At 46.5% G+C, this 13,183-nt stretch overlaps 1 protein-coding gene across 27 annotated transcripts in view; it reads right to left on the reverse strand.

Moving 5' to 3' along the window:
• Positions 1-13,183, reverse strand: part of RBFOX1 (RNA binding fox-1 homolog 1) — a 2,061,082-nt gene that overhangs the window by 186,882 nt on the left and 1,861,017 nt on the right. Inside the window, exon 1 of one of the 27 annotated variants that reach the window (XM_070413040.1) lies at positions 6,619-6,713. The exons of 24 other annotated variants lie outside the window; for them this stretch is intronic. In XM_070413040.1, coding sequence (XP_070269141.1) covers positions 6,619-6,651 — 33 coding nt within the window. In that variant the 5' untranslated portion in view covers positions 6,652-6,713. Of the gene's footprint in view, positions 1-6,618; positions 6,719-13,183 lie in introns of those variants that run through there. 2 more of the 27 variants (XM_070413041.1, XM_070413034.1) reach the window with 2 other exon arrangements.

Here is a 13,183-nt window from a genome sequence, read left to right on the forward strand (position 1 = left end):
CTACTACCCTACCCTACACACACACACACACACACACACACACACACACCACAGCAATCACAGAGGCAGAAACTGCAATCCAGAGGTCTGAAGTGTCCATGGTCTCAAGAGATAGGATCGCGCAGTCAGAAAGAGACAGAAGAAAACACGCTAGCAGTTAAGCACCAAATAGCCGCTTTGCCATTGTCTGTGGTCAATTAGAGGTGACTCCGGCCCCTCCATTATGATAGCAGGGCCAACATGTCAGAATCGCTCCCGTCGCCTCTGTCCTCACCACCAACATAGGAGCACCTCTTCTGTTAAAGCACCATGGTGCAGCTGGAACATTCTAACATGGAGGGGAAGGGAAGTTTATTCTCACAGCAGCGCACAGAGCCATCTCATTTGTTTAGAGGGGACCGTAATTAGAATGTTAAAGATGACACGCTGAAGAGGACTTAGCTTAGGCTAAGTTTAAAACATTTTGCAAGTGAAAACATTCCCATCAGGCCCTTTCCTCCCCCGGCATAACTGCTCCAAATGTCTGTGCCATGGGCAGCAGAAATGCACAGCCACTTCTCTCTAACATATTTCCGCAGCATTTGGGGCTGAGCTGGGTCTGTCTGTGCTGTGGCTGAATCGCTATACGTGACGGGAAAAGTTAACCCTACCCATCCCTAGCAAACACGAGGTCAAATTCATTGTCACTGCCACTCAGTGTTCACTTTTCTTCAAGGAAAATGCTCTCTTCCTTTTGGGGTGGGGGGGGACCCTTCCATTCTCAGCCTAGTGCAGCTATGACTAAGCCCTGCCTCCTATGACCCATAGATATAGTCATGTGACCTGGCTTGCCTAATCAACGGATTCCACTCTCTTGCCCAGCCGGTTTGGCTCAGTGGTTGAGCATCAACCTATGAACCAGGAAGTCATGGTTTGATTCCCAGTCAGGACACATGCTGGGGCTGTTGGCTCCATCCCCAGTGGGGGCCCTGCAGGGCCTAACTTGGACAAAGATGGCCCTCTGTGATAGCCCCATTTTAAGTAATCCTGCAAAGTGTTGAACTTAACTCAGCCTCATGAGTCGATGCCTCAGTGAGTCTCCCTCATCATTGATGTTTCTATCTCTATTTCCCTCTCCCTTCCTCTCTGAAATCAATTAAAAATAGAAAAATAAAACAAGGGTTCCACTCTCACAGTTAGCGAGTTAAACCCTTGTCGTTCTAAGGACACTCCTGAGACTCCTGAGACTTTGCTGGAGCTTTGGGAGGAAGTCCTCTTTCAATGGTCATTGGCAACTGTAAACATAATGTGAGCCCGAGCTGCCAAGAACCGCCCCTTGAAGAAGAACCGCCTAAAGCCAAAGCCAACCCAGAGGAGAGCCAGCCCAGAAATTGATCAACAGATAAACTGAGTCCCGGTGAGCTCATCGGAGGTCTTGGACCCAGTTTTCCCTGTAGTTAGTAATGCTTTAGTCACATGAATCGGTCAAGGTCTTATTTTGTTTAAGCTACTTTTTCTGTTACTTGCAACCTAAAGGGCCTTGACTAGCAACCCCTCCTGAAAAAACCTTCTGCTGTTTATGAGCCCACGAGCTTCCTTTTCTTCTCCCGGGATGTGCAGGGAACATGGCCTCGTGTACAGACATTCCACACGGATGCGCTTCTTTCTGGCTGAGCAGAAGCCCCAGAAACTATTGGACCTGAGAACCCTCCAGAGAGAAATGCACGGTGACAGATCCCACCTCTGCCCAAAGGTCCACCGCAGCCTGCCCTGCCTTCTGCCAGGGTCATGGCTGAATTGAAAGAAAGGCTTGTGAGAAGCCCGGGTGAGGCCTCCGAGGGGAGCAGACAATGATGGCAGGAGCGATGGTAGCGAGAGACGGTCCCTAATGACAAAGGTTTCTCCACCACCTCCAGCAGAAAACACATTATCCTGGGAGGGAACCCTGCCCGAGTGGCCTTCCCTCACTGCAGAGCAAGCTCAGGAACAGTGACCCAGTCCCACAGGCCCCAACAAGATGCGGGGCTCTCTGCTGGGATCTGAGCTCTCTCTGTTTCAGAGAAAGAAGGGCCTGCCCTCAGGAAGCCTGTGATCTGATTGCTCCATCCTCCCACCACCATCAAGTCCTCCCATTCACGCTTCCTCTGCATGGAAAGCCCCCCCTCCCTACCCCCCACTGCTGTCTAGCCTGGCTACTCTCTACTCATCTTTCAGGTCCCAGATCAAGAGGGCTCTCCTCCAGCAAGCCTTCCTTAACACTTAAGCCATGTCGCTTGCCTGCCTCCTGTACCTCACTGCAGCGTGTGGCCACTTCTCATATAATCCCAAGTCCTGTCATTGGCTGCTTGTCTGTGAGCATCCTGGGGGCAGAAGACTGTGTCAGGTTTTCATACCATCTGCAGTCTGGCCCACTACTTGTTTTTGTTAATAAAGTTTTATTGGGACACAGCCACATTTGCTGTGCTACGATGGCAGAGTTGCATAGTTTGGACAGACACCCGATGGCCCCCAACGCCTAGACCAGTGGTCAGCAAACTGCTGCTCGCGAGCCACATTCGGCTCTTTGGCCTCTTGAGTGTGGCTCTTCCACAAAATACCCACTTCTGCACATGGGCCACGAAGTTTCAATCGCACTGTACTGCACGCCCGCATGTGGTATTTTGTGGAAGAGCCACACTCAAGGGGCCGAAGAGCCGCATGTGGCTCGTGAGCCGCAGTGTGCTGACCACTGGCGTAGACTATTTAACTGTCTGGCCCTTTACAAAACAGGTGTTCTACTCTCTGTGGCAGAGTATCATTACATAGCCCATGTCAATTCAGAAGCCAGCTTTGCATCAACAGGACAGGAAATAAAGCTGGCGATAAAGCAGGGAGAGAAAGTGTGCAGTCTCTCTAAACCAAGGAGGGGAGGCTCAGCTGGACTTGGAGATCCTCAGTGCTGAGGATGGAGCAAAAGGGCGCGTGGGGATCCTTTTCCGAATTTGCTTTAAATTATGGGCTCTCTGAGTTGTCAATGCGCATGCACACATGTAGGCCTGAAACCCAGCATGAGTGGGCTTATGGGGGGAAGATCCGAGATGGCCTCGGGCTCCCGTGCTCCATCCGAAAGGCATCCCCTCACGTCAGCAGTGTGGGCAGAACACAAGCCCAGTGCTGCCTCCCTTCAGGCCTATGGGTGCCGGGCACTCGCTGGGCACTTCCCATCAGTGATTAAACAGAGGAAACAGATCCCCAGGGGACATTAGGCAATGAACAGAGACATGTTTGGTTGTCACAACTTGGGAGGAGGGCTGCTACTGGGATCTAGTGTGTGGAGACCAGGGGTGTTGCTGACGCCCTACATCGCACAGGCCAGCCCCGCTACTGAGGATTCCTGGGCTCTGGTCCTGAATGTTAATCGTTAGGAGGTCTAGACTCCCTGCCCGGCATGCATTGCATCTCTAACCCCACTTGATTCTATTGTTACGTCTGCTGGGGCCCAGAACTGGTAAATGAGTCCACAAGGCCAGAGCCACGGGTAGCTCTTTGGGAAGCCAGGAGCTGAACCAGAGCCCAGGTTATCCTGCGCGCAGGTGCCTCTCATTTGGCAGGACTCTCACCTGGTGGGGAGGTTTATTCCCATTTTTAAATAAGCAAACCTGGCTCTGTCACAGACACACCTGGCCTCAAGACCTGTTTCCACCTGGTGGTGTGGTGCTGGGGTATTTATTCAAAGGTGCCAGCATTGCGCTGGCCGGTTTGGCTCAGTAGATAGAGCATCAGCCTGTGGACTGAAGTGTCCTGGGTTCGATTCCCGTCAAGGGCATGTACCTCAGTTGCAGACTCGATGCCCGGCCCCAGACCGGGTGTGGGCAGGAGGCAACCAATCAACGTGTCTCTCTTATATTGATGTTTCTCTCTCTCCCCCTTCCTTCCACTCTCTCTAAAAAAATCAATGGAAATTTCCTCAGGTGAGGATTAAAAAAAAAAAAAAGGTATCAGTGTTTCATCAGCCAGACTAGGGTATTAACCAGGGGTCCTCAAACTACGGCCTGCAGGCCACATGCAAATACAAATATTGTATTTGTTCCCATTTTGTTTTTTTACTTCAAAATAAGATATGTGCAGTGTGCATAGGAATTTGTTCATAGTTTTTTTTTAAACTATAGTCCGGCCCTCCAATGGTCTGAGGGACAGTGAACTGGCCCCCTGTTTAAAAAGTTTGAGGACCCCTGGTATTAACCCTTGGCGAGTGTTAGAGCTCCAGCTTGGATAACTCTGCCATCTCAGGCCCAAGGTCTCGCTTCAGAAGGCTCTGAGGCCACCCTAGGAAATTCAAGGGCCAGCAGGGGCACCACTGGAGCCGGGACAAGCCACCCACCTTTACCAAACCGGTGGCATTCTGGCACACCCAGGGCGCTGAGCACTAGGAAGCGTGGCCGGGGTCACCAAGGAACCTGCAGGCACCCTCAGGTACACAGGGCTCTGACTGCACTCCTGTTTCCGGTGCCCAAACAGATGTTGGCGGGACCCCCCAGAGTTACTTATTAACACTGACAGCAGTTCCAGAGAGATCCTAATTAATATTCCTGCCCTTTGCACTTCGGGCTAATTACAGCTAATATTTAATTAAGATCATTGTACTTCCCATGGGATTACTTTTCACCTTCAAACGGCTTCAGAGGTGCCTTTGTCTCCTCCCTGGTGTTGCTGCTGGACTCTTAGCGTGGAATGAATGGACTGACATCCACATTAAGGGTACCTTTTCCACTCCAGTTCAATGCGAATCTTGGGCCCATGCACCGGTTAAAAGCTGGAGCCAACTCCGTGCAGGAGACAGTGACGGGCAGAATTTTTTGGAGCATGCTGGCTAGACATTCCCTCATTGGCAGAAGTTGCCTTCTTTCTTCTCCTCCAAGGCCAAACCCCCACCCCCCACCCCCTAAATAAGGGAACCCATGACAGAGATCTGGGCATGTACAGAGTCAAGGTGCTGGTGGGTGTTCTGAGTTGACAGGGAGGGGGACTCTGATTTGCACGTATCCCCCCACATCATCGACCAAGTGCTTCAAGAGATTTTGCAAACCTAACATCTAATTTTCAGTGCCTGCACTTTCTTGGGTTGCTGCTAAATACACAAAAGGCGGGGGTGGGGGGGAGGGCCAAGACCTGATATTTTTAAACCCGATAATGCTCCTGAAGAGCTAGGTAGAAACTTGAAGGGAAGAACATCATTTAGGATAAATGTAGGGGAAACTTCTTTGTCCTCACACACCAAACCTCAATTAGAGCAACTCATCAAGGGCCCCGTGATGTGGGACCTCCAGTTCCTGAGAGCAAATGGATATTAACATGCAACCAAGTCTGGTTCACCAAAGCAAAAAAGAAAAAATGCCGTTTCAATTTAAATATTTTACTGAAGCATGAAATAGCCAGGATATTATTGCTATTTTAAGACAAACACCGTAATCTGTCTATTAGCATAGCGTGTCGACTCGGCTGCACCCAGACGTTCAGCGAGCCTTTCCTCAAACGCACTGAGAAGCTTTTTGGTCACTGAAACATCCTTCATCCTTCATCTTCTCTCCAAGGTGCACCCAGGAGACAGAATCAGAAAATGAGAGGATTCCTCCCTCCCCTCTCCCCCCCACCCCCCCCCCCGCCCCGCACCCCAGATATCTCTCTTCTCCCATTCATTGCCTTGAATGGTTGAAAAGAGTAGTTTTGGAAAGCTAATAAGAGAACAAAGGGTGGCAGCCCATTTGACTTGGCAAAATATTTTGGCTCAACATCTAATGCAAACCACATTTCAACTGAGAAACTGTCTTTACGTGGCAGGGCACGGAACGGGTTATTCTTTGCAATGTGACTGCCAGACTGTCACTGAGGGGGAAAGGGGCTGTTTTCATATCTGCCAAGTGGACTTTAAAGTAATCAAGGGTGTGTGTGTGTGTGTGTGTGTGTGTATGTGCATGCATGCATGCGTGTTTCCCCAGCTTTCATAGTTACACTTCCTGAGCATCTTCTCCCCTTTTGCTCTGGGAATATTTTGTTCTCAGTCCGAATCTTGCCCTGAGAACCCTCTTCTGGCCTAAACTCAGCCCTTATAATGAAGACATGCACGGGGATTGTCCAGCCCTAATGAAGAAGCAGCTCGTTCATCTGTCCACACAGCCATGGAAAGCAGCTACCCCACCGTGGGACGACCCCTCCCCCCCCACCCCAGCGACTCAGACTCGCTGGAGGGAACTATCCATTCTTGGTTGCCCACAGTCTCCAGTCGGGCTGACAGTTTGTTTTCCTTTAGTTTAGTGGCTGATGTGTTCTACTTCTCTGGCAAGAAATCTCGCCTATTCAGAGAAAACCTCCAGCGCCCGAATAAGAGAAGTAAATTGCCTCTTGCCCCCGGGGCATTGAAACAAAGAAGGAAAATGCAAAATTACACCATTAACCTGCTAGTTCTAAGACCAGCTCAGTTCCACACATCAAGCAGAAAGCCGACACACACACACTCTTGGCTGAAATCCTCTCCTCTCCCCGGCGTGATTCAAGGAGCAGAATATACATGGCACAGAGCAACAGAGACTCCACCGCAAGGAGAGATTGCAGCGCAATTCAAATCACAATGGCGAGCGGAAAATAAAATGGGAAACAAAGTACCTGCTGCACCATCCTGCTTGCTTTCTCCTCCATAAACTTAGCAGCTGTTCTAGACCCACACCACAGAGCATCTGCTCAAAGCAAGCCTCAGCTACGAGCCGGGGTGTGTGCGCTGTGCAACGTGGGGATGGCTGGGGTGTTGCGGGAGGGGGAGCTGAAGCCGCCTGGCTGACCTCCCCCTCAACATCTGACTGCTCCCCAAACCAACCCCAGATGGGACTCTTTCCGCCAGCGAGGCCTGGCCCATCAATCACAGCTCGCTCCTCCTCCGGCTCCTGCTCAGTTTCAGAGTGCACACTGAGCAGATGATTATAGAGTGGAGGAGGAAAAAAAAAAATACACACGTACACACGCACCTCACCACACGGCACTCGACTACATTAATAGCTGTTTAAAAAACATTAGAAATGCAAGCCTATGCATTGCCTGGAGCTGGAATTTTTCATTACTAAACTAAATATACGGCATGCAAAGTTATGAAATCCACCAGGGGAGCTTGCTACTATCGTATTTTGCTTTAGATTTTTAAGGGGGGGGGGGGTGGCGGCAGGGTAGTACGGGAAGACAGAGGAAGGATGAAGAAAGAGCTCGAAGAGATAGAAGGATGGTTAGGGGTAAATTTACAAAAATACCCTGAGATCACTGCGCATGGATTTGTAACCGAGCTGCGTGATGAATTGGAAAGTGATCTTCACATACTGTCACTGGCAATTGTTGGGAAGACTTGGAGACCCCCCTTTTCTGCAAACCAGCTGTATGACCGAGGCAAGTTGTTGCAATACACCAGGCTCTAGTTTTTGCTTCTGTTTAATGGTAATAATGATGAGTGACTTCACGGGGTGATAGTGAGGGTCAACATCAAAATCAACTCACAGCAAAACAGACACAGGGCCTGGCTCATAGCATCTCTGTATACGCAGATGCATTCATCACAGACAATACAATGGTGGGCCAAGGCCAAGACCATCTGGGTCCCTATGGGATATGAAGTCAAGAGGTGCATCGGGCTCTTAGGAAAAGAGCCCACAATGACCAGCAAACCCCAGGGCTGATGAATGCTACGAAGGAGACACATAGGGGTCTTGCTTTCTCCTGGTCTTGAACGTTTGTCTCTTGCTCGCTCATTGTTTTTTCTTCTCTCCCAATGAGCAAAAATAAAACCTTGTGCAAACATAATTCCCAGCGATCTTAATGCCAAATGCTACCTCTTTATTTAAAGCTACAAATACTCTGTCCTTTCTTTATTATTAAAAGTACAACAACCAGAGTGAAATGTCAAAACAATTTCAGTTTTTATTTGGTCGTGTCTTTCTTGCTCGTCGAGGGAGAGGTTTGGAGAGTCCCATCCCCCTTCCCGTGGACAGCTGCTTATCTCTGCGATGCCTCGCTGGGGAAGAAGAACTCTTGCTACCCTGGAGGGGATGGATGGGGTTTCTGAAGTGATTAAACTTGTAATTAAATTGTGCAACAGGAGGAGGCGAGGGCAGAGGAGGCTGCCTGGAAGAATTGAACTTTCCTGCTGGTCTGTCGGTGGTACTAGTTCAGGTAATTCTTGGGTGATTTTTTTTTTTTAATTCCAGTTCCCCAGGGTTGGAAAGAGAATCTGGATAAATGGCATTTGTGACATCCTCACACCTCCATTTTCAATCACGCTCTGGGGATACGGCTCAGGCAGCATGAAATAAGCACTGTTTCAGGTTCCCCACAGGGATATGCCGGCTCCTCTCAGAGCTGCATAACCTCAGAAGACCTCAGCTCCTCCCTCCCCACACGTGGACTCAGCGGTCACTCTCATGAGCCACAAGCTTTCTTCCTGTCCTTACTGATAACTAAAAAGTCAAACCTCTGTCCTTCAACCAAAGTATAGGGTCTTGCTGTTTCCTAGAAAAGCAAGAGGGACAGACCAAGACAGAAAAATTCCCTGCTGAAGGATATTCCAGGGAGTAATAGAGAAAATACTAAAACAAATAAACATCTCCCCTCCAAAAAGCAATAACACCCACTAAATAGAGAAGAACGTTTCAGGTGGAAACAGTCAGAGAAGCAATGGAACATTGGTCCTTAGCCAATGGACCATCAGATCACGTGGGGCAGTCTCATAAAATAATCAGATACCAGGCCTCCACCCCAGTCCCACTGGTTTAAACTCTGAGAGTGGAGTCCAGGCTCTGTGTGAAAGTGCCTGAGGTCATTCTGATACACAATCCTGATGAAAAGTTGGGGACATTTTTTTTGTATTTTTCAAACTGTAGGCATGATACCTTGAGATATAAAACCTATGTAGGGGGGTGATCACGCCAACATTTTAAAAATGAAATAAACTACACTACAGTGAAAAAGAAGAGAATAAAATAGTAAGAGTTATTTCATGAAACTTTTATGTGGGTGAATTGGGTTGCAGTGTAACATCTTTTATGGATTGCAGCAAAATAAATAAAATTAAAAATACGATGCTAGGCAATTCCGGTGCTTGTTATTATCGTATCTTTCATCAGCGCTGTGACTATGGAATCAAAGTCCAATGTTGGGATGTCAAGCATATTGGCAGAGCGATTGGCAAGTTATTCAACTTCAGTGTGCCTCAGTTTCCTCATGTATTAATATAAATAGAAATACATATTTTTTCTTCCCAATGAGTCTCTTATGATGGTTTTGGGAGAAAATCTACAGAAATGTGTTTTGTAATCCAGGAAGCCCTAGGAGGGCATACGTCCTGCTGTGGGGATGAAATCAGTCCCCTTCTAGGTCAGCAAAGTGTGTTGACTTCTCATCTCCTGCCTGCCAGCTGCTGTGGTAGGCACGTTAGTCCTCACAACCACCCCTGTGAGGTAGATATTAAAGATACAAAAACTGAACCCCCAAATAAGTGAAGACATATTTTCCATGATGGGAGCTCTTAATTTAGTTAAGTGGCAGAACCAGAACTTGAACCAAGTTTGGTCTTATCCAAGTATTCCTGTCACTGAATCGATACTAAGATGGAGATGGAGATGGAGATGATGATGATGATGATGATGATGATGATATGAGGATGGAGATGATGATAGTGGTAATGATGATGATAAAGATGAATATGATAATGGTGATGAAGATGATGATGAAGATGGAGATGGTGATGGTGATTGTGATAAGAAAACTTCCCTTGAGTACTAACTTTGTACCAGTCATCGCTCTAAGCACTGAGGATACAAAATCCAAAAATGCAGTTTTACCTATGGTACTTCATTTAGCAAGAACCCAATGTGGTTCATATTGTCATTCCCTTTCCAAGGGAGGTAGGGTTACTTCCTCACACCCACATAAGTAGTAAGTTACCCAAATCCATCAGACTCCTAAGCTCTACATTCTGAAATAGTTGTAGATAAGGTCATATCTGACCTCAATTAGGTGAACGTACCAACCTTTGTTTCCTAACTACACGGGCTTACAGAAAAGCATGTCTGGAACAAAGATCTCTGAGATTGCTCTGAGGCCATAATTCACAAAAACAAACAAACTGCAAAGATAATAAGAATCCATGTCACAGATTCAAGTGAAAGCAATTTGTCTCCTTTCACTTCCCCGGCCTTGACAGGGAAGCAGAGAGAGAGGCCAGAAGCCATCTTGCTGTGGCTGACAAACTCCAGCCCCAGAAACACAAACCGAGTGGGTGGCAGGCTCGCAATGACGAGGTGTCATGTTTGCAAAATGTTCCGTCCTGACTTTCCATTTGGATCACAGAAGGCAGCGTAGAGGCTGCTTTTCTCAACTCCTTAAAAGTTAGTGACTATCAAATATTTATGGCACTTTGTGCAAGTCCGGAGCCTTGATGTGGGTGCTTATGAGGTGCTATTTCCAAAGGGAAATACATGTGCGTGTCTCTCAAAAAATGAGCAGCCTCTGGAGCAAGTGAAGTTCCCACAACGGGACCAGGCACTTAGGAAGATGGGTTTTCTCATCTTGCTCACACCATCCCCGGGGGTCAGAGGGCCCTGACTTACCCTTTAAAAAGCTCATTGAAGTTTAACATTATACACAGTTTGATTTATATTTTTACATTATATATATTTTGATGTCTGTCTCCAACTAGACTGTAAACTCAACGAGGACAGAAACCTCACCTGTGTTTCTCAGCACTGTTGCCTCAGGTATTTCAAAGAGTGGCACACACACACACACACACACACACCCGATCAGAATGTTTTCTTGAACGAAAAATAAATCCCCAAGCTAGTCTCTTTATCACTATTGCTATCAAGAAGTTCCCTGACTCACCCAGTACCTCAGAGCACTGAGAAATAAGCTCAGACCATTAAACATTACTCCGCACTGTTGGAAAAATACCCCCTCCTAGTGGAATATCCCAATGTTGTACCGAAGGGTTTTTTGTTGGAAGGTCATGCAGACAGGGCTGCACCTATCTGTATGTGAAGTTGCTATCAATATCTTGTTATTTCCTGTTATTAATAAATAGTCACAACCAGAGAAGTTGATATGGATAAAGTTCATTCTAAGCATCAGCCAATGCAAGTCACTATATATACAGTTCCTGTAGGGATAAAGTTAGATTTTTATATGTAGTATTCTTTATAAATTTATATGTTTATATTTTCTATGAACTTATTTTTATCACACTCATTTCCCAGAATAGGAAGTAAGAGGTATTGAAGCTAGTAAGTGAAAGATGTAGACCTCAAACCCAGCTCTTTCTCCAAAGCTGAGGTCCTTCCAAGCCAGCTGTGATTGACCTCTTTGTTGGCTAAGAGGAAGGGTGATATTGGTAAGGGTTATAGTGGAACAATTCAATCACACAATATCTTCTGACAAATCTCTGAAGTACACTAGCCAAAGTTACAAGTTTGAGGTCTTATTCATGCTACTCCAAGATCCAGAACCTAAAGGGTGTTAATGATGATGGTGGTGATTACAACGTTATTTAGGACAACAGTAAGCTAATCAAAAGGGCTCTCAACATGTGCTTTCCACTGCCCTAAACGTTCTATAACTGTAACTCCATCAATGCAGCCCATGCCATAATGGGAACCCAATCATTATTGTCATTTTATAGATGAGAGGTTTTGAAAGGATAAGAAAATAATCTGAAGTCACCCTAATTATGTAAGATGAAACTCACTTTGTGCCAATCCAATGCTGTCCCCAAAGCAGGAAGTTGAAAATAATTTAGAGAAAGTTCGTGATACCCTTCACCCAGGTTCCCCAAATGGTAACCTCTTGAATTACTATAGTTTACTGTCAAAACCAGAAATTGACTTGGTGTGACCACTCTTCTACATTGCTGTGAACACCATGAGGAGTTCTGGTAGTAAAAGTTAAGCTGTTGTGAGTGTATTGCTATCAACACCGTCACAACCTAGCCCTTGCCATCAATCCCTGAGTGACAGTGGGAGTTGCCCACCACTGTGCCGAATGTAGAGTTGTGGAAAGGAGGGTAGATGCATTAGCAGACAATTGACCAAGCAAACAGATTTATTAGCAAAAGCTGTTGTCATAAGGGAAGGAGCAGTAACATGCATTTTCAATTATATTTCAGTAAGGAGTCCTCACTTCCTGGGTCTGGAGGAAATCTTAAATCTTGAGCAGTCTTTCACTTTCATAATCTATCTCCTTTCACAGCCTAAAGAAGTGAAAAATATTCTCACCACCACCACCACCACCAGGGGTAACATCAGTGTCAAGTTTATATTGGAGATGAATTCCAATGACTTGCACCATTGCTAATACTACTTCATTTAGCCAGATCCACAAAAGGAAAAGGATGGATTCTGTTCCCTTAAATAGCTTGTTTATAGTTACCCTGCAGATATGACTTGGGATAATATCACTGTGTTACCTATTTCATCACAGCTATCCAGAGGATTCTCTGCCTGCTTCCAAAATAGGAAATTGATAGATTTAATATGAGGCAACTTTCTTTGTAAGAGAGGAGGTCACTATGCATACAGATGACACCAAGTAGCCTAGAGAGATACCAGCTCCACTGTGGATGTTGCTGAGTACAGCATCCCACTAAGTGTCACCAAGGGTCTGTCACTAGATTTTAAAAATTGGGAGCATTAAATCACACTGGTAGAAAGAATCATATACTCTCCCCATGGAATGATACAGATAATGAAATGTTCTAGAAAAGGGGAAAGTAAACTTTAAAGATACACTTTGTGCAAGAGGTAGATACCATTGTCTTGTATGTGGATGGATTTAGAGGCATTTCCTTTCATACCACACTAGAGGCCTGGTGCACAAAGTTCGTGCACGGGTAGGGTCCTTAGGCCTGGCTGGTGATCAGTGCTGATCAGGGCCTTCCAGCCTGCTGAGGCCTTCCTTCATTCCGCACCACCCCCTGGTGGTCATCGTACTTCACAGAGAGCGATTGAACTCCCGGTCTCCCAGTCGAACTCACAAGGGGACACTTTGCATATTAGCCATATATATATATATATATATATATATATATATAATGAAAACTGAGTTTTCTACTCATCAGGAAAGTTTATGTCCCAGTGTCATCCATCAACATTTCTTTTCTTTCTTCTTCGGTCCCTTCTCAAAACTGGGTGCCGAAACACAG

This window comes from Myotis yumanensis, unplaced genomic scaffold (assembly GCF_028538775.1).
Source record: "Myotis yumanensis isolate MYYU_CA2020_CCGP unplaced genomic scaffold, mMyoYum1.0.hap1 SCAF_4, whole genome shotgun sequence".
Classification (NCBI taxonomy): Eukaryota; Metazoa; Chordata; class Mammalia; order Chiroptera; family Vespertilionidae; genus Myotis; species Myotis yumanensis.